The sequence below is a fragment of the Panthera pardus genome, unplaced genomic scaffold (assembly GCF_024362965.1).
Source record: "Panthera pardus isolate Hobbes unplaced genomic scaffold, ASM2436296v1 HiC_scaffold_24, whole genome shotgun sequence".
Lineage (NCBI taxonomy): Eukaryota > Metazoa > Chordata > Mammalia > Carnivora > Felidae > Panthera > Panthera pardus.
The window spans coordinates 111,840,452-111,861,049 of record NW_026526810.1 but is presented as its reverse complement, the minus strand read 5'-3'; the positions used below and the strand labels follow the sequence as shown (position 1 = coordinate 111,861,049).

General features: G+C 47.1%; 1 protein-coding gene and 1 long non-coding RNA gene across 2 annotated transcripts; one reads left to right on the top strand and one right to left on the bottom strand.

Annotated features, from left to right (window-relative positions):
• Positions 1–2,048: 2,048 nt before the first annotated feature.
• Positions 2,049–14,352, bottom strand: LOC128773036 (uncharacterized). The gene is made up of 3 exons (XR_008417260.1): positions 14,189–14,352; positions 10,586–10,749; positions 2,049–3,043 (listed from the first exon to the last, which is right to left on the bottom strand). It is a non-coding gene; the product is annotated as an uncharacterized LOC128773036 (long non-coding RNA).
• PROX2 (prospero homeobox 2) lies at positions 11,474–20,214 on the top strand. Its single transcript, XM_019427173.2, has 5 exons — positions 11,474–13,200; positions 14,344–14,355; positions 17,148–17,249; positions 18,276–18,470; positions 19,928–20,214. Exons 1-5 carry the CDS (start codon positions 11,884–11,886, stop codon positions 20,111–20,113), a joined length of 1,812 nt encoding a protein of 603 aa, XP_019282718.2. The 5' UTR covers positions 11,474–11,883; the 3' UTR covers positions 20,114–20,214.
• Positions 20,215–20,598: the final 384 nt, after the last annotated feature.

The following is a 20,598-nucleotide window of genomic DNA, read 5'->3' as shown; positions in this document are numbered from 1 at the left end:
AGAGAGAGAGAGCAAGCGGGGGAGGGGCAGAGAGAGAGGGGAGACACAGAATCTGAAGCAGGCTCCAGGCTCTGAGCTGTCAGCACAGCTGGAGAGGTCTTGACATTTTTCTTACAGGTAAGAGCCCCCCAAACTAAGTATACAAGACTCGAATCTACGAACCACAAGATCATGACCTGAGCTGAAGTCACACACTTAACCAACGGAGCCACCCAGATACCCTTCTGTTCAATTGTAATTAACGATAACGGATGGATGGAACGCGATAAAAATCTCGACATTGTTGGGCCTATTTTTAAACGTAATATAACTGGAATCACAGCATCTGTGTCATTCTGTGACTTACTTCTTTCCCTCAACAGTGCGTTTTGAGGATTTACCCATGTTGAGTTGAGCTGTAGTTCATTGATTCTCATTGCCGTGTATCATAACATACACTCCACTTCCCAAACTGAAGGAGGAGAAGATGGCAAAATTCAAGGGATGTCTGGGGGTAGGTGGATTTGGCCAGTGAGTTCTCCCCAGCTCTGTCACAGATGGAGGCTTTTGGCCCAGCAAACAGCCTCCCCAACAGTGTTTAGACCTCTGCTAAAAGGAGAAGCCACACAGCCACTCCTTCCCGCACGGCCAAGATGCCATATTTTGGTGCCGAGCGGTTTTAGTATCCTCAGGATGCTTGAGGCACAGGGAGAACGATGTTCGCTTTGGAGCAGCCTCGCTGGGGAATTTGGAAGCAGAGGTCAGGAGCTCCCCAAAGGCCAGTGCAATGGGAGAAGCTGGGTAATTAAGTCCCCCAATTTTTAAGCAAAGGCAGAAGAGATGGCATTTCAGGAAGGGTTAGCTTTTCTGGGCATCTAAGTTGGGGCGGGGGTAGGAGATGGCATGGGGGGGTGGCAGCCAACCAGCTCTGGCCTCTATCTGCATATTCATAAACCCCCCCACAGCGGTTGGCTGCGCTAGGCAGCCCCCAAGGTCCCCACTGCCGGTGGCCGCTGCAGGGCTGTGTCTGTCAGATGGTGCCTTGCGCTGAGAAGGGGTGGGCGGGAGGCTTCCCTCACCCGGCCACAGGCACCAGGCCTGCCTGGGGAGGAAGCCAATCACTTCCTGACCATGGCTCTTTGTGCCCCGGGCTGGTGAAGAGTGGACTGCTCCATCTCCTGGGGTGGTAGACCCCACCTGGCCGCAGAGCCCAGGACTTGGATCTCCCCGAGGGCGTCTTCTCTGTGAGTAATACCGTCCCCTTCCATTTACCTGGCCAGAGCACTTTAAAAAAAAAAAAAAAATGATGGAATGCTTCTTAAGAAAATTTTCAAGTATGTAGAAAAGTGGAGAGGCTAGCCTGGCAATACCCACCGCGTAGATTTAATCGTGGTTAATATGGTGCCATATTTGCTCCACCTGTTTTTGTTGGCTGAAGTATTTTCGAGCAAGTCACAGGCAGGACGGCAGGCCTTTTCGCTCCTAATACCTCACTCTCATACCCTGATACACATCTCCAGAGCACTTTTAAAACGCTTCTTTCATCAGGTTCTCACACCAGTCTTGAGTGACGGGATGATTTCATCCCCATTTTAGACAAGTGGAAAAGGCAGAAAGTGTGGCTTGAGGACAGATGGCTGTAGAAGAGCCCAGACCTCCTAACTCCCAGCCCAGGGCACCTGTCTCGGCCACAGGAGGGGATCTCACGTCCACAAGTGTTTCGCTAGATAGAATGAGACATTGCAGCCACTTTGTGACCTTGGGCATGTCACTTCACCTTGCTACGCTTCGGTTGCCTCATCCAACGCATGAAGATCTGAGGTTCCCTAGTACTGGTCTGTGATGTTTTCATTGGTTTTCTCTGCTGTCAGCCTAGAGCTGCTTCAGATCCTCTGTCCCCCTCTCTCTTTCTGCCCCTCCCTCACTCTCTCGCTCTCTCTCTCTCTCTCTCTCTCTCGCAAAAATAAATTTAAAAAAAAATTTTTTTAAAAAGAAAAGACATTGTGAAGAGTTTTTTTTACAAAGCTAAACTTATTTGGGTATTATGCCCTTCCTCCTTTTTTTCTTAAAAAAAAAAAAGGATGGTTAAGATTCTTTTATGAAATAAAAATGATAGTGGATTGTAGTCTTATACATTTATTTTGGGGGGCTCTTACCTGCAAGTAAAATGTCAAGACCTCTCTGGCTGGTCCAATTTTTTGTTTGTTTTCCTTTTTATTAATGGTTGAAATCTAAAAGTCTGGAAACCGTGCACTGTGCCAGATGATCCCCAAGTCCCCTGCAGGGCTAAATAAAGTTCCAGGGCTGTGGGGCCTCCCAGACCCGTCCTAGAGGAATTAAGGAGTGCCTATTGTCAGTGCTGGAGACAGCAGGCACGAGGATCTGGGAGACCGCACTGTGGTCAATTCCCTTTTACAGATGAAGAAACTGAGAGGAGAAAGAGGCAAAGCTAACTTAGGTAAGAGCTAGTGAGTCTGATCCAGGTCCGACACCCAGTGGATCATCCTCACAGCCACCAATGACGCAGACCCACAGGGTTCTGACTTGGTTGTATTTATGCCTGTCTATGACGGGGTTGTGTGGACTGAGCTGTCACACTGACCTCCTCTACCCATTTCCACCATCAGCCAATGCAGGGAGAACTGCTCAGGGCTGGACCAGAGACGGATAGGGTCATTCCCAACCCACACCCGCATGGGGATGATTCAGGGGGCTCCCAGAGAATGAAACAGAGATGAGGTTGGACATGAAAACACCTTAGTAAAGTGTGAAAATGCTATATGACCTTGAAATGTGCCCCCACCCCCACCCCTCGAACAAGTTTACATTGACCGCTAGAGTTTGCTAGGCCTGGTAAGTACCTGGATGAGAGGCTGTTCAGGAATACTGTATCATATATAATGTGTGATCACAGCATGAATCCCGGTGGTGGACCCCGAGACCCTGTGACGTCTGCATGGGAGAGGCTGTTTCAGGATAAGGCTTTTCCTCCATGTTTCTCCAATCATCTTATTGGTGGTTATCTGCTAGGCACAAGGCTGGTCCCATTGGAATCCAGCGGGGTCTAGGAAATGAACGAAAGAAATTCTGCGAAGAGAAATGCTAAGTGTTCTCAACAAAAACCTGGCAGAAACTTTAACAAGGAAACAACAATAAACCTTCTTTCACAAATCTGGATTTAGCGTCAGTGGCAGCCATGAGAATGAACTGGCATCTCTCGGACTTTGCGTGGTGCGTTTTATCTAAGGCCCTCATAGTCTGCCTTGCTTTACTGATTGGTTCTCTGGTGGCCCTGCTGGAGTGTATCAGAGGCGTTCGCTGTTCCCTAAACGTGGGCACAGCACAGAAGGAAAGATACAGCCTGCACACTGCTGGTCTTACTTTAGCTGGCTCTGTGGGCTGCCCTTTCCCTCTGCCTCCTTGGGCAGAACTTTGGGAGATCTCAAGGAAGGTTTCTTGGAAGGGTATGGACTCTCAGGGAGAAGGGCTTCCCTGCTACGAAGCGATCTGTGCGGCTGAAAATTCCACGGACATGGGCTGTCTTTTCAGCCGGTACCACCCCCCACCTCCACCCCGGCCTCTTACCACTTCGGACACACAGTTTCTTTCTTAGGCCTATCATTTACTTGAAATTCCACTTAACTCTTATTTTACGCTTCCTAGCTGTAAAATCCTACATAACTTTATAGTTACCTCACGAGCCCTGTGGTCTGTGCTCGTTTGTAGCTCAATTTGCTTCTCTAGTGGAGTTTTGTATGTCTGGTGTCCAGGAATGTATACCCAAGAAAGAGTCAATGAGAGAAAATCCAGGCTTTGTTCGTTTGTTTTGTTAATTTAGTTAGTTAATTTAATTAGTTTTGTTAATTTTGTTAATTTTTAGAGTAGTTTTAGGTTTACAGCCAAACTGAGCAGGCAGTACAGAAATTTCCCATACATCCCCTGTCCCCACACATACATAGCCTTTCCCATAAAGGCAAGTTTTAAATACCAAGGGCAGGGTGCCTGGGTGGCTCAGTCGGTTAAGCAACTGATTTCGGCTCAGGTCATGATCTCATGGCTTGTGGGGCTAATGAGTTTGAGCCTGGCATCGGGCTCTGTCCTGACAGCTCGGAGCCTGGAGCCTACTTTGGATTCTGTGTCTCCTTCTCTCTCTGCCCCTCCCCTACTCATGCTCTGTTTCTCTCTCAAAAATAAATATTTAAAAAAATTAAAAAATTAAATTAGCAAGGGCAAAGATTGCTTTTTTTAAATTACAAAGTGAAAACATACCCATTGAAAATATGGAAAATACTGAAAAGTAAAAAGAAAAAAATAGAGAAAAAAATTACCCATTAAAAAATTACAGTTCCATCATCTGTAAACAATTATTGCTAACATTTTAATATATTCCTTTCGCATTTTTTTTCCTTTGTATTTTCAAAAGCATTTTTCTCTCTCCCTACTTACTATATACTATAAAATAATGTTCTATAACCTCTTCTTAAACATGATTTTTTGAAAAATGATTACATAATATAGCATCACATAGATAATACCATACTTTATATTTAATCAGTTTCTATTCTAATGCTGGGATGATCATTTTTGACATAAATCTGTGGGTATGGCATCATTTTCTTGATTTCACTTCTTAGACATAGAATCATTGACTCAAATGGTATAAACATGTTTAAGTTTCATAATACATAGCACATAAGTATTTCCTCCAATAGATGAGAAAAATAAGCCAGATTGCTGAGAATCAGAGGTTCAAATGTTGAGGTAATATTTTCACCCACCATATTGGCAAAGATTTAAAAGGCTGGCAATGCCCAGTGTTGGTGAGGATGAGGGCATATGTGTTCTTTTATAGATATATTGATAAGAAAGAAAATTGGCTATTTAGAAGTATATATACAAACAACGCATGAATACATCCTTATAAAATTTCAGTTAATGCAGAAATATACAGAGTAAAAATCGAAAGTTCTCCTTCAGTCTCTCAACTCCACTACCAATCAGTTGGTACATTTCTGGAGGGCAGTTGAGAAATGAGTATAAAAGTTTGGGGCACCTGGGTGGCTCAGACGGTTAAGTGTCTGACTTTCGCTCAGGTCATGATCTCACGGTTCGTTTTGAGGCTTGCGTTGGGCTCTGTATGTCAGCTCAGAGCCTGGAGCCTGCCTCAGATTCTGTGTCTCTCCCCTCTTGCGCCCTCTCTCTCTCTCTCTCTCTCTCTCTCAAAAATAAAGAAACATTAAAAAAAAATTTTTTTTAAGTTTAACACGTGCCCAGTCTTTGATCCAGAATTTCTACTTCTAGAAATGCATTCTAAGGAAAAAATAGTGTAAGTTCTAAGAGATATAGACAAGACTGTTCATCCCAATATTATTCATAATAACAATAGCTAACACTTACCAGTAATTTATGATATGCCAGGAACTGGTCTAAAAATGGGTTAACTCATTGGATCCTTACAACAACCTTATGATAACAGCAGGTATTGTGGTTATTTCCCTGTTATTGATGAGAAAGCTGAGGTACAGAGAGGTCACAAAGCTAAGTAAGTGGCCCTAGGGATTTAAATCGAGGCAGTCCGGCTCTGCAGTCCGCGCTCTCCACCTCCATACTATCTTGTCTATATTGCTACACCAGTGACAACATAAGAAAAAAATCTGTCTAATCAAAAAGGAATTTGTTAAATAAATTATGATATATACATACAGTGGAATATCATCAGCTTTTACAATGTTGTTACAGATGGGTATTCATTAACATGAGAGACCAAAAAAAAAAAAAAAAGGAAGTTATAGGACTATGTATTTATAATTCCATTTCAAAAACTGATATAATTAGGGGAAATCATGTAAGTTTTCTGTACACAGAGAAAAAAGTGTGGAAAAAATGACAAGCACCAAAATGTTAACCGTGAATTTCCTTTTCTTTCTTTCTTTCTTTCTTTCTTTCTTTCTTTCTTTCTTTCTTTTCTTTTCTTTTCTTTTCTTTCTCTCTTTTCTTTCTTTCTTTTCCTTCTTTTCTTTCTTTCTCTCTCTCTTTCTTTCTTTCTTTTCTTTCTTTCTTTTCCTTCTTTTCTTTCTCTCTCTCTTTCTTTCTTTCTTTTCCTCTCAATACATTTCTATATTTGGGAAGTAAAATGACTCTTTATTGCTTTCATCATCTACGAAAAGCAGTAAAGCTATTTTTAAAGGGCTGTGGCAATCGCTACTCTGTCTGTAAATGTGAGTGCGCTGCTAGTTGATTTTTAAACAGAAAGTGTTGCTGCTTCATATGCCACACCCCGGTGAAGGGCTCCGAGTGGCTTGCTGGCCCAGCACAGAGGTTTCCTGTTTCTCAGCTGCCCAGATGCAGAGTTTCCATGATTGTCCTAGAGAGATGGGCGTAAACATCTCTGGGTGTCCAACCGCAGTGGTGTTTGGCTAGATTTCTAGTTTCTGGCCTCAAGACATTCCCGCTGATTGTTGCTTCATTAAGCACACAGAGCTCCATATCTTACCTATCTATCTATCATCTATCTGTATTGATTTTGTTCCATTTAGATGCTAGAAAGATCTGAAATAATGTACCTCTAATGAAGAGATGAAAATCAGTCTAAATGAAGTGCATACAGAACAATTTATTCAACCGAGTCAGCAAACACCTATTTGGTGACAATTGGCAATCAGGCACTACTTGGAGACACAAGGAGCGAGCTCACAGTCTAAAGGGGAAGATTGATTACTTCAGAGAGGGGGTGACATTTCAGTTGGATTTTGGAAAAGGAATAGGGGTGTGTCGGGTAGAAAAAGGAGGGCAGGGCTTTCCGGGGAGAGGGAAGAGTAAGGAGTAAGGGCAGAGACCTGACACAGCACCCAGGACAGCTCAGTGGCAATGGTGAGTATTGAGGACAGTGGCTCCAGAGGAGGGGAGGCAGCTGCACCTTATATTCAACAGGCAGCTAGCAAAGACTGATTCCACGGAGGGGCATAAGCAGACCCACGTTTTGGAATATTAATGCCGATGTCAATGTCACTGAGGAAATGGAGACAACCAAAAGGGAACTTGCACTCACTCTCATCACCGGGGCACCCACCTGCCAGCACCTGTCCACGGACACTGCCTTCCTCCACCACCATGGATGAACCAAGGGTTCTCGTCTCTAAAATCGATCCCTTCCCATGTATGAAATCTTGCCCCCACTTTCCTACCTAAGGACCAGCTCCAGAAATTCTCCCCCTGTGGCCTACATTAACAAACTTTATCTTTTCTTAAAAATGTTTATTTTAGTTTTGAGAGAGAGAGAGAGAGTGCGCAAGCAGGGAAGGGGCAGAGAGAGAGGGAGACACAGAATCCGAACAGGCTCCAGGCTCTGAGCTGTCAGCACAGAGCCCGATGTGGGGCTCAGACTCACAAGCCATGAGATCATGAGCTGAGCCGAAGTTGGCACTTAACTCGCTGAGCCACCCAGGCGCCCCAACAAACTTTATCTTTATACGGCATCATTGCCATTAACCTATAGATATGCTGTTATTCTTTCTATCTTGAGAAACCCTCTCTTGACCCCATCTCTCCTTCCAGCCACTGTCCTATTTCTCTCCTCTCTGCAAAACTCCTTGAAAGAGGTGTCATAGTTAATGTCACCAATTCCTTCTCTTGTCCTCTGCCTTAAATCCACTCCAACCAGGCTTTTTCTCCCCGGGCTCCACCGAAACGGCTCTGATCAAGATCTTGAAAGCCTCTGTGTTACTAATAGTTGCTGTGTGACCTGACCTCTCCCGGCTCCTAGAAACACTTTCTTCCCTTGACTCCCAGGAACTCACACACCCCTAGATTTCTTCCTATCTCACTGCTTGCTCCTTTTGCGCCCTTTATTTAAAAAAAATTTTAACGTTTATTTATTATTGAGAGGCAGACACAGAGTGTGAGCAGGGGAGGGGGCGACACAGAATCCAAAACAGGCTGAGCTGTCAGCACAGAGCCCGACGCAGGGCTCGAACTCACAAACTGCGAGATCATGACCTGAGCCGAAGTCAGTCGCTTAACCAACTAAGCCACCCAGGTGCCCCTCCTTTTGCTCCCTTTATTGATTCCCCTCTTACCCCCAGGCTCTTCATGCTGCTATGTCCCAGGACTCGGATCTTGGCCCCCTCCTCCTCTCTGTCTACACTCACTCCTCGGAGCTCATCCATTTACATACTGACAGCCATCAACTTTCTATTTCTAGTCCAGATCTCTCTCCACTGAGGCCCCAGGCTTATTTACCCCACTGCTTTGTCAATATCTTCATTTAGTTGTCTCATAATTGTCTCAGATTTAGCATGCAAAACTGAGCTCCTGATATCTCTCACCAAACCCGTTCCTCTATGGTCCTTCTGACTCAGCTCGTGCCATTTCATCCTTCAACTCACTCAGGCCAAACACATTGGAGTCATCGTCAGTGATACTTTATTTCTCTTTGCGCTCCACATCCAGTCTGTTAGCAAATTCCACTGGCTCCACGTTCAACGTCTATACAGGATCTGATGCTTTGCTACCGTCCTGGTCCAAGACACCTCATTTCTGTGATTACCATCTAGGTCACTGCCTGGAGGCCTAGATGCCTAGAGCCTCCTAGGGCTGTTTCAACCCATGCTCCCCCACCCCCGGCCTATTCTCCATCCAGTAAAGAATGATCCTTTTAAAACTAAGTCAGTTCGTACTGCTTAAAACCTTCCAGTGGCCCTTCATTTATCTCAGAGTAAGGGCTAATGTTTTCACAGTGGCCTTCCATTACTAACTTCGTATGTTATGCCATCTGGCTCCCTCTGCATGAATGTGAGCTCCACGTGGGCAGAGGATTTTGTCCGTTGCCAGCATTTGAGCCACGTTTGTTGAATGAATGAATGAATGAATGAATGAGTGTAGAAGGACCAGAGTGAGGAAAGGCTAGAAGCCGGGGGACCAGTCATGAGGTATTGGAATTGTCTAGGTAAAAAGTTGAAACCCTGAATCCAGAAACGGTAATGGGAAAGCAGTGGACTGTGGTTCAGAGCCATTTTTTGACCATAAGTGACCAGACCTGATAACCAAGTCGGTGTTGAGAATGAGGAGCTGGGGAGGAGTCAGAGAGACTCCCAGCTTCCAGCTTAAACAAGATAGGTAGTGTGAGGGTTGAAGCAGAGGGGCAGTTACAGAGTTTGTGTTTGAAAATGTTGAATTGGGGCACCTGGCTGGCTCAGTCAGTTAAGGGTCTAACTTCAGCTCAGGTCATGATCTCGCGGTTTGTGAGTTCGAGCCCCGAGTCGGACTCTGTGCTGACACAGCTCAGAGCCTGGAACCTGCTTCAGATTCCGTGTCTCCTTCTCTCTCTGCCCCTCCCGTTCACACTCTTTCTCTCTCTCTCAAAAATAAATAGATGTTAAAAAAAATTAGAAAATGTCGAATTTAAGCAGGAGATGTTCACTCAGCAATTAGGATAACCATAACCAATCCCCTCTTCTTTTTGGAAGGTACTTAACTGAAAAAATACACAGCTTGTATTATTGTGAGTTTCTGTGGTTCAAATATCAATTCTGCCAGTTCAGTGGTCATCATTAGTTAGAAAACAGCCAACAGATGCTTAATGAGTGATCCAGTTATGCTTAGCAGATGGTAAGAGCTAATGTAAAAATAATTTTTCCTATTATACAAATAATATATATTCCTCGTCAAATGATCACAGGAAGTTAAAAAATGTTTCTCTCTCCAAGAGGTGGTAAACCATCCAAACGGTTGGGATACATTTTTTTTTTTTCCAACGTTTATTTATTTTTGGGACAGAGAGAGACAGAGCATAAACGGGGGAGGGACAGAGAGAGAGGGAGACACAGAATCGGAAACAGGCTCCAGGCTCTGAGCCATCAGCCCAGAGCCTGACGCGGGGCTCGAACTCACGGACCGTGAGATCGTGACCTGGCTGAAGTCAGATGCTTAACCGACTGCGCCACCCAGGCGCCCCTACATTTTTAAAGTTAACGTGAATTAGGCAAGTTAGCTGTTTTGTTTTAGTAATTTATAAGTGTCTTACTCAAGGCAAAATCCTTCTACGTACTCCGACCCACGAACCCGGCTTTCTTCCAGTGGCATTTTCCTTGTGACGGACTGGAGCCACCGCCACCTCCCACCCTCGGCCCCAGGCACCAGGAGGGACATTGCTCAGGGCGGGCTTGTGCCAGCTGTGTCTGCTGGTCTGGCAGCTCCAGGTGGAGGAGCCACATCCAGCGGCTACAGAAGAGCCACGTTTTGCCTCAGGTAGAGAATTCCAGGTAAATTTTAGATCAAAAGTAGGACGAAGCAAGTGGACCCTTTCCTGAAAGGATTTGCGCAAGAGAAGCAAAAGGACGGGGTGCCTGGGTGGCTCCGTCGGTTAAGCGTCCGACTTAGGCTCAGGTCATGATCTCACAGTTCGTGAGTTCGAGCCCCGCGTCGGGCTCTGTGCTGACAGCTCAGAGCCTGGAGCCTGTTCAGATTCTGTGTCTCCCTCTCTCTCTGCCCCTCCCCTGCTCATGCTCTGTCTCTCTCTGTCTCAAAAATAAATAAAAATTAAAAAAAAAAAGAGAGAGAGAGAAGCAAAAGGATAGTGGGAATTTGTAGAGGAGAAACATGAATGTACCTCTTTGAGGAAAGGAAGCATCCCCTTGGCAGACAGAGGAGTCAGTCTCTTATACGGGTCTTTCCATCCGCAGGGAGGCAGCTGAAGTGTGGTCGTGTCAAAGGATTTGGAATCTCAGCAACTGAGAGCCACTCTGCGGCCTCGCTGACCCTTGGTTTCCTCATCTGTAAAATGGGAGAATTACACTGATTCTCAAGTTTGGTGCGAGGTGCAATGAGGTAACGTGTGAATGTTTTGTAAACTTGAAGGGCCTTAAACTTGCCATCTGAGGCCTCCTAGTTAAAGTACAGTGTATTTTGATACTTTGTGGGGGAAAAATAGCTTTAGGCAGCCTTTTCTAAACTAGCTGCCTCCTTCTTCCCACACCCTCATCCCAATTTACAACCCCTTATTGTGCTTTTTCTTCCTAGCAGATCTCACGACGACCTGAAAATATACTCGTTAGTTCTCTCTCCCCGGGGGAGACGGCCAGCAACATGAGAGCAGGATCCTGCTGGTCTTGTCCTCCACTGTCTCTCCAAGTGCTCAGAAGACGGCCTGATGCACAGGAGCTAAGGAACTAGTTGTTGAATGTGAGCAATGAATACCTGATCTGATTCTTCCAGGAACAGGGCAGTGTAGTGGTCAAACAGCTGGTTCTCGAACTTCGGTTTGCTTGTTTCAAATGCAGGTTCTCCCCTGCCCCCCAGTATGGAGGGATTCTGATTTTGCAGGGCTGGTGAGGGCTACTGAATTTGCTATTTTTAACAAGTGCCCTGGGTGATTCTGTTGTGGCAGAGGCACTAAGAAGGTTACTCTGAATCAGACAGATCTTGTTTTGACTCCAGCCTGCCTCTGACTAGTTGTGTGACCTTCCGGAGGTCACTTAACCTCTCTGGGCCTAATTCCTCCCTGCAGGATCCCTCTTGGGAATCTCCTCAGAGTAGGGTCCCACCCAGCAGCACAGTATCTCATGGGAGCTGGTGAGAGATCCAGAATCTCTGCCCCGGCCCCGACCTGCTAAATCTGGATCTTCATTTTAACAAGATCCCTAGGTTATTTGTGCACGCAAGTTTGAAAAGCACGGCTCAAAATCACATATACTGTTTTCTCCCTGTCTCTAATTCAGAGTCTACTCAGATTTGTGAGTTCTGGCATCTCAGAGTCTGAATCCTTGACAGCTGCTTCTCATCCTCCTGAGTGTGGAGGAGGAACCCCCAGCTCCCTCGAGGTACCCGTCTCGTTGAGGACATCGGGAGAAAGAATTCCCTCACAGAGCCACAACCGACCTTCTGAGCAAGAGCCTTGTGAGCCAGAGGATGGATCCAAACTCTGGCTTGCTTTCTCCTCTGTCCCGGGCCTGTTCCCACCTGGCAGAACCCTGTATGGAAGGTGAAAGAAGCCCAGCCCCCCGAGAGCAAGGCGGAGACCCCCACTTTCCCTGGAGCCCTGTCCCCAGCTCTAGCTTTGCTGACCCTGACTGGTTTTGCGATGAGAACATCCAAGCAAAGAGGGCCAGAGTGGAGACCATTGTCCAAGGCATGTGCCTCTCTCTTAATGCTCTGGTGCCAGGCAATGCCCAAGCCAGGGACAGTCCGTATTGCCCAGAGAAGGCCCAGGAGCGGAAGAGGAAGCAGAGCCTTCCCACGCAGCAAGGCCCTCTGAAGCCAGGCCCTGTCGGAGACCATGGCAGCAGGAAAGGGGGCCCTCGGGTAAGAGAACAGCTCTATCAGCTGAAGCAACAGCTAAGGCATTTGCAAAAGCACATCTTGCAGGCTGCTGAGCCCAGGGACGCAGCTCAGGATCCAGGAGGCTCTGAGATGGACAAGGGCCCTCTAAGCGTAAAGCAGAGGAAGGGCTATGGATCTAGGCCCTGGGCTGTGGACAGTGATCACCACCATCAGGGTTCCCGTGGGGACCTCTCCCAGAAAGAAAAACACAGAGCGTCTGAAGTCGAATACCAGTCTGAGGAGCCCAGGGTCCTTCCTTGTGGAGCACAGGATTTGCTGGAGATTCTGAGGAAAGAATTGACCGGGGCCGTGTCCCAAGCTGTGGACTCAGTATTACAAAAGGTACTCTTGGATCCACCGGGCCACCTGACCCAGCTGGGTAGAAGCTTCCAGGGGCTTGTGCCAGAGGGTAGCAGTGAGCCCTCGCCTCCTGAGAGAGGTATCTGTAAAGATCTGTTTCCTTTTGCCACCTTGCCCAGGAGGGCCCAGCCACAGACTGGGGTCCTGTTGCGAAACTTATCATTGGCCAACCCTCTAGATCCTCCTAGGTACCCTGTCTCTTCAAGAATGATCCCCAGACCCTATCAGGGTCGGCCAGCAAACTGTCCTCTGACTGTGCCTTCCCACATCCAAGAAAATCAGATTCTTAGCCAGCTACTGAGTCATGGACCCAGTGACCACTGGGATAGCAGTCTTCCCCAAGATTCATCTTCCCAAAGTCACTCCTCCCCAGAGTCTGCCCTGCGACCTTGGGGAGCAGTCAAATTGCGACCGTCGGTTCTGAGCCAACAGCAGTACCCCTTGCCCTTCACTTCCCCTGGTTTGGAAAGACTGCCCCTTCTTCCCTCGGTGAAGGTGGAACAGGGCGGCCTGCAGTGTGCCCCGGATGTGCTTCCATTTTCTTCAGTCCACATATCCTTTACTAGTAACTGAGGTTCTCAGTGCCACAGCTCAGAGAAATGGGAAATCTGGAAGATGGAGGGAGGTGGGGACAAATAACTCCATGGCGTTTAAATAGCTTTGCTTCCCTGGCGGTCTTGTTACTGTAGCTTCCAGGCCTTCCTTCCCTGGGGCTCATAGTTTTTAGGTTCTGAGAAAGTGGTAGCCACATTTTGGGATTTAAGGATGCTGGGAAGATTCATTTACTTTCTTCTGGGACACATTGGATTCTACCACTACTGACTCTTTCCTTTGGGTCTAAAAGAGTTTTGTTTTTAAACTCAAATGGGCTTCCAAAATACGGGCTTCCTTCTATGGAAGGAAAAAACCCATAATTCGGTTGTCAGCAGCCTGTACAGCTAAACAGAGAGAGGGAATGACCTCATCTGAAGCATGGCTCCCCCAATCCCTTGGTTGCACAGGCAGAAAAGCCTGCATTGTCTAGGTAATTCACAGGGAAGCTATGAGGGACTAGAAACTTCTGAGGCAGATGGAAAAGGGGATGCTTTCCTGAGGGACTAGACCCAAGAGGCAGCTGGAAGGGGTAAGAAGACTTTAGTTTAAGGAACAGCTTCTAAGCTGCAGCTGAGAGAACCAGAGCTTGGGGGCTGGGCATGTAGAGGGAAGGGGGGCCCCTGAGGGGAGGACTGAGGGGCCCAGGCTGGGCTGTAGGGGTCTGGATCTTATTGCAAAAACTTTGCAACCCTTAGGCAGACTCCACTCTTTCAAATAGTGTTGCCCAGAGTAACCCTCCCTCAGGATATTAATAGTTGTTAAATTAGGAAGAAAGCAGCTTGGGTAAATAGTAGGTTATTTCTACTGGTTACTTAAATACTGGTTATTAAACACTGGTTATTTCTACTACTGGGTAGTTCGTGGGACTTCTTAGAGGCTTTAACGTGCTGATGTCCTATGTGAAGCTCTAAGAGGAGAATGTATGCAGCCTCAGACTCACATGACCAAAGATCCTCTTCCAGCAAGCATCTCGTGGGAGTGAAGTTCCTGACGACATTATTTTGGATACTGCATTTTTAGCGAGCTGAGCTCAACACCGCTGCCTCTCATAAGCGGACTGTAATTCGGCCTCCTGAGGTCAACGCATCTGTGGAGCTGCATATCCAGGCGCAAAATATGCCCAAGAGGGTTGTGTCCTCTTGGCAGAGGGCGTGGGGGGGGGGCGGGTAGGTGGATTGTGTTAATGGCCGCAGGATGGGGTGGGACCAGCTCACTGCCACAAGAGGGTGGGCTCTTGTGTCCTAAATGCCACGAGCGCCCTCTGCCTGTCACGGGTGTTGGCAACACCCCTAATGCTTGGGCACCGCTGCGTGCTTCCCAGGCAGGCCAGACCGACTATAAAACCAAGGCTAAGGACACCTCACCGGCCACTGCTGCCTCTTCAGGCAGTAGGAAATCTTCTTGGAGGTGTAGAGATTGCCAGGAAATCGCCCCGGCTGACAAAGGCTACCTGTCTGGGCCTTTGGTAAGAGGCCACTGGTTAAGACTCCCTGTTAAAGTCAGGCGGTGGCGGAAGAGCCTGAAGGACTCAGCGCCCAAAGATTCTCTGCTGTACTTCCCTTGGCAGGGGCATGCTGGTATTTCTGGGGGCACCTACTGCGTGCCTAGCCCCGCTCTGTAAAATGAGGAGTGGACTCAGAGTCTGGGGAGGCTGGGGAGGCCATCGACCGGGCCTGGCTGCCTGGAAAGATTTGGGGCTCCCAGACAGCTTCCTGGTTCCCCAACTATCCCCTCATCCCTGTTGCCTATGTGCCAGCATTAGAGATGTGTTCCCGTCGGCCGGGAAAGCCACCGAGCGCCAGCACCCATTCACATTCCCACAACAACCCACGAGACAGGTAGAGCGGGAGTGATGAGACAGTAGGGGGCGGCGTTTGCTGTGCGCGTTCCCTGAGGTTGGCCAACAGTTCACAAGTGAGGGTCCACCGGCACTTAGCCACCATTCTGAAACTCCGAGCTCTGAACATCCCTGTGATTTCTCTCCCCTAAGGTGGATGGGAACATGTTTGGTGGCAAAACCCGACCTGCACTGGTTGGAGGCTATTTATAGACTATCCCACTTAGTGCAAATAGTCCTCCAATTTGCCCTGGCAATGTTAATGTATTGGATTGCAGACTGCTGCCACAGCCCCTGCTCTGGCCGTTAACTGACGTATGGTCTATGCACCATATTACCGTTGTAAAATAGTAACTTCTGAAATCCGAACCCCATTTGGCCTGGCGTTTTGGATAAGAGGTTGTGGGCCTGTGTTACGTCACAATCCTCAAGCGGCCACTCTAGATCAGGTATCTGGGAGGCGGGGACAGAGAAGCAAACTAACTTGCCCAAGGTCACAAGACAGACACATGCAGAGCCAGGATTCAAACCCAAGCACAAGTTTTAACTACTATACTCACATTTTAGAAATGAGGCCCGGAAAAGATAAGTGGCTTGCTCAAGATCACACAGCTAATAGGTGGCGAAATCAGTATCTGAAACTGGGTCTTTGGACTCTTAAATCCAGGATTCTTTCCACAGCATTTATAAGCCTTTAAGAAGGATAAGAAGTTGGTCCAGTGAGGCAAGGGCAGGGGTCTTCTGGGCAGCAGCCTGGATGCCAGGGCCAGTTGTAACTGAAAATCAGTTGGTTTAGTCTCCTTTGGCTAAACTGGCATGTCCTACTGAGAAGCCTTAGTCGTCCTAAAGGTACGGATCTCCGACCTGAGCGCCAAGGTTACTCTGTATAATGCTTCTCACCCAGCCCCAGGACTGTCCCTGGGAATGCTATGTGTTCTCGTGCAAGAACCTTTATTTCCTTCCCATGCTGGTGCCAGGCAGTCACAACACAGCTCCCTCCTCTTGTTAGAGGGGAAGCAATCTGTTCTCAGAGTGACGTATGGGTTGGAATATCATTTCCATATTTCTGTACGGATTAAGGCTGACCATATAATCACTCATTCATTCCTTCATCCAACCAACATTTATTGAGCACCTACTATGTTCCTAGCACCGGGCTAGGCATGTGGAATACAAAGATGAAAAGATAAGGTCCTTGCCCTCAAGGAGCTCACAATCTAAATGGGGAGACAAACATGCAGTAAAAATTCCAGGGAGGTCATTGCTACAACGGAGGTTTGTACAAAACGCCTTGAGAGCCCAGGGTAAGGAAGGCCTCATTCAGCAAGGAAATATTTCACAGAGGAAGGGTGTCTGGGCTGAACTGGGAAGCGTGAGGGAAGCTCTGCCAGGCAAATGAGGAGCAGACACAGCCGAGAAGTTCAAGCTTCCTGAGCCGGAGCAAACGGTGCTCTTGTACTCAGGCAGGTTAGGTGTGTATTGGCTTCAACACTGCAAAGGGAGCTCTGAGAATAGAATGGGGACCATCTAGTGGGCTTGTCTCATTTTACAGATGAAGAAACTGAGGCCCAGAAGGGGAATGAAATCTCTATGTGGGGCTTTGAAATCTGGGACAGACCTGCCGTCTTTCCCCATCCTGTTCTGAGAGCACACACACAAAGTACAACAAACTGTATTTGATATCATAAAGGCTGTAGAACTTTCACACATCAAAATGTTTTTTAAATTCTGCAAATTTACTGTACATATATGGTATTGAGCATCTGGAAAGCAAAAGCTTCTTTCTTAGTTTTTAAGTAAGCTCTAGGTCCAGTGTGGGACTTGAATTCACAACCCCAAGATCAAGAGTCACTGGTTTTGCCGACTGATCCAGCCAGGCGCCCTAAGAAAGAGCTTATCTGATCAGACAGAAGAATGGAACGAATACACCATTCGCCCAGAAAAAATGAAACAAAAGAAAAAAAGAAACCGTCAGGAACAGGACAAGTCATTATTTGGATTAACTGATAAAAATCACGTGATAAAGCGGTGTTAGTTTTCCTTGACGCTGAGATAAATCCAGGAGGGCCTAAATCCTGGTCACTTGAAGAAGGCCAAACTCATGTTTTTCTTCACACGCTACCCCAGCTCCAACCTGCTGAAGGCTTATTTCCCTGATGTCCAGGTAAAGTCATTCTTCACCTCCAAAAGCCTCTGAAAAACTCCCAAGAGGGAATGGTTTTGCCCAGTGGGAGGCAAGTCCTAGGTCATCTTATGTGCTCCTCAGGTCCCCTTCATGTTGCTGATGGGATCGGTACAATTTCCAGTTCTGGGCTGAGACTCTGTATGAATAACTTTGGGCCACAAAGGTTGGGTATCTGAATTTTAAGCTTTTGACCTGTAGATATACAAACCCATGGGGAGGAAGGGTGGAGGCGAGAGAGAAACATTAGTAAATGGCATTTTTGGCCTAGTGTTTTTTCTCTGCTGGGGAAGACTATGAAAAAGATAGAATACGTAAAGGGTTGGACATTGTCACATTTATATTCAAATTGCTGTATTTCAACACTGAATGAAGGTATGTAGACATCAAGCATGACGATAAGGAAAATCAAGCTCTGACAGCTGGAACCAGACTATGCCTGTTCCCTTACCCTGGGTGTTGGGAGAGGGCAGCTAATACTTTGGATCTACTTCTTTGTGTTTTCCAGATCTTTCCCTCACATTCGGTTGCTTGGTTGACTCCTGCACCAAGCTCTGATTTCGATTCATTCTGCAACTCCAAGGTTGCAATGGCCTGCTCTCTGCTCTATACCCTTATCGCTTCCTTTTGCCCTTGACTCGGCAGAGAGCTCTGGGGCTGCTGTGCCACCTGCCCAGGTGCAGCAGAAACTGGTACCACACTGGCTTTGACGCGAAACCCTCCCAAAGTCACAGTAGACACCATGGAAATCTTTTCATGGGTAAAAAAGTCATAGATACAGTACGTCAAAACAGTATTTTCTAATCGGCATTATAGCTAATTCGGGTTTTTCTGTGTACAAGTGAAAAGGCTAGGAAAACGGCTGTGACTTCTTTTTTAAAGAAAGCCCTTTCTCATGGTGGCTGAAGCCATCCTTATTAAGCCCTATGTTGAAATGGAGGCTGAGAGTTCTGGCTCTGAGCACCTCATGGCAAACATCCGACCTGATGGGCCCTGTTGTTTGTACAGTTCAACCGCTGCATTACCTCCCAGATGATCAAGTGGTTCAGCAACTTTCGTGAGTTTTATTACATCCAAATGGAAAAATTTGCCCGGCAAGCGATTTCAGATGGTGTCACAAATCCCAAAATGCTGGTGGTACTCCGAGACTCAGAACTTTTTCGAGCTCTCAATATGCACTATAACAAAGGAAATGACTTTGAGGTAAGGAAAATCAAGCTCTGACAGTTGGAACCAGACTATGGGCCCCCTGAGGTCTGATGAATGCCTTCCCTTTGTGATTGAGTTTTCGAGAAGACCTCCTTCCGTGTCTGTCCGCAAATCACCGAGAGCCAGGGCAGCCTAGGGCCAATCTCTGTATCACCCACACAGATGAGATTCAACATCTTGTAGGCAACAGGTAGATATCACAAGCTGAATGTACAGCCAGTTTTCATCTGAAACGGAAGCAGAAGCCAGCCGGGTGTTGTGCCATTTAAGAGTTAATACTCTGTAACTACAACTTGCCGTAACTTGCGGAACTTCTCCCCGTAGTGTCAGGAGGCATCCGACTACATGCTACGCTGTTGCCGCACCCAGACTTGGCCTCTGTTATCTTTACAACAATTTTTGTTCATTTCATCATTTCGTTCTTTATTCTCACTTGATCAGTTTTATTTGTGGGCCTTTCACGACAAGTCACCTCAGATCCTCTCTCTCTCTGGAAATAATGAATAAGCAGTACTCCAGCTTCTGGGTCCTTTGGGGACCTCTGTGAAGGCACACTGGTGGCACCTTAGAGGGTAAGGTGTAAAGGGTGAGCAAGTGGCCTAGATGTCACCGGTGAGTACTCCTAATCTAGACACGCATTTCCTCGTGTGCGGCGAACAGCTCTGCTGGGGGGCATTCTGTTCTGCAGGTCACGGACCACCCTTCCCTCGCCTTACCCCTCTCACGTGACTCTGATACTTCCAACGAAGGGGAGGAACGCTGGTATCCACCAGACGTTCTGTCAGAACCTGAGCCTCCTTTCTGAGGCTCGTGGGGTCAGGGTGTGTGGACAGGGTGGTGCTGCCACATCTTTGCGTGTGGGGTGGCCATCTGGCATGCGGTGGTGGCAAGCCCTGGGCCAGACTGGGTTTGGAGGACTTGTGGGACTCCCCATCATTTACGATGCCAGTCTGTGTCAGGGCCTGGAACATACTGAGTCCCCCTCAACCTGGTGCTTGACTTGGGAAGCAGGAATGGTTCCAAGTCTTTTGGATCCAACCCCAAAAGATGGTGGGATGAGGAAAACAGTTGTAAACTTGGGCGCATGCCTTTCCACATTAGGCACTAAGGAACAGAATACTAAAAACCTTCGTTGAACCACAGATTTAATTTTGATCAGAGTCCGTTTCTCATTTACTGAAAACGCACCATTAGTAGAATCAGCTTCTCCTCCATAAGGTGTGTCCCTAATATGCTTTTTCCCAGGGCTGTCTCATGGGTACCATCGTTTTAAAGTTTGTATTTGATGAGACAGCAGGGGATTCTGAGGGCTGCAGAAGTCGAGGGCCGGGGGAGCAGGGATGTTCTTATCAGCCCACCACCCCAGGAACAGGCAGCACTGAGATCTGCATGGTGTCGGTGCTTCAGAGCCTCATGTCTTTTCTTTCTTGCGGGTCTCTTTGGGAATGCAGGTCCCGGATTGCTTCTTGGAAATCGCCAGCTTGACGTTACAGGAGTTCTTCAGGGCTGTCTCCGCAGGGAAAGACTCAGATCCTTCCTGGAAGAAACCCATTTATAAAATTATTTCGAAACTGGACAGTGACATCCCAGAGATATTCAAATCTTCCAGCTACCCCCAGGAGCTGTTTCGGAATTAAGATCTCACAAAGTGAGGTGCAACTGATCAGGTCTTCCTGGGTTTGTCTTAAATGGCAAGTCAGTACAGCTGTAGTCATATAAAAAGGGCATAGGGAGAACCCCCCCCCCCCCGCCCCCGCCCACACACACACATAGGCACTAGTACCATTTCTGATCATTTATTTCCCTTTTCAGAATCATCAGAGGTTTAATCTCAACTATAAAATATATCAACCACATGTGGTAGCATACTGTAAAAGGAACACAACAGTTTGGAAGCAGAACTTAAATCTCCACTTCATTGTTTCTGGGTGTTGTGACCCTGGGAACTTGCTGGGATCACTGCGTCTGTAAAACCAGATTGTGAGGATTAAAAGATAGTAAGTCCTGAAGTACTCTGTGAAACGTTACTCACTACACAAAGGCTAGTGTTTCCCCCAACTTGGCTTTCAGATAAAGTTACCTTTTGTGGGGTTTTTACAAATTGCTGGTTTTAGTTACCTAT

Coding starts and splice junctions, on each gene's coding strand:
- PROX2 (XM_019427173.2), top strand. CDS start 11,884: ATGGATCCAAACTCTGGCTTGCTTTCTCCTCTGTCCCGGGCCTGTTCC. Junction 17,250..18,275: donor CTTATTTCCCTGATGTCCAG/GTAAAGTCATTC, acceptor TTGTTTGTACAG/TTCAACCGCTGCATTACCTC. Junction 18,471..19,927: donor ACAAAGGAAATGACTTTGAG/GTAAGGAAAATC, acceptor TTGGGAATGCAG/GTCCCGGATTGCTTCTTGGA.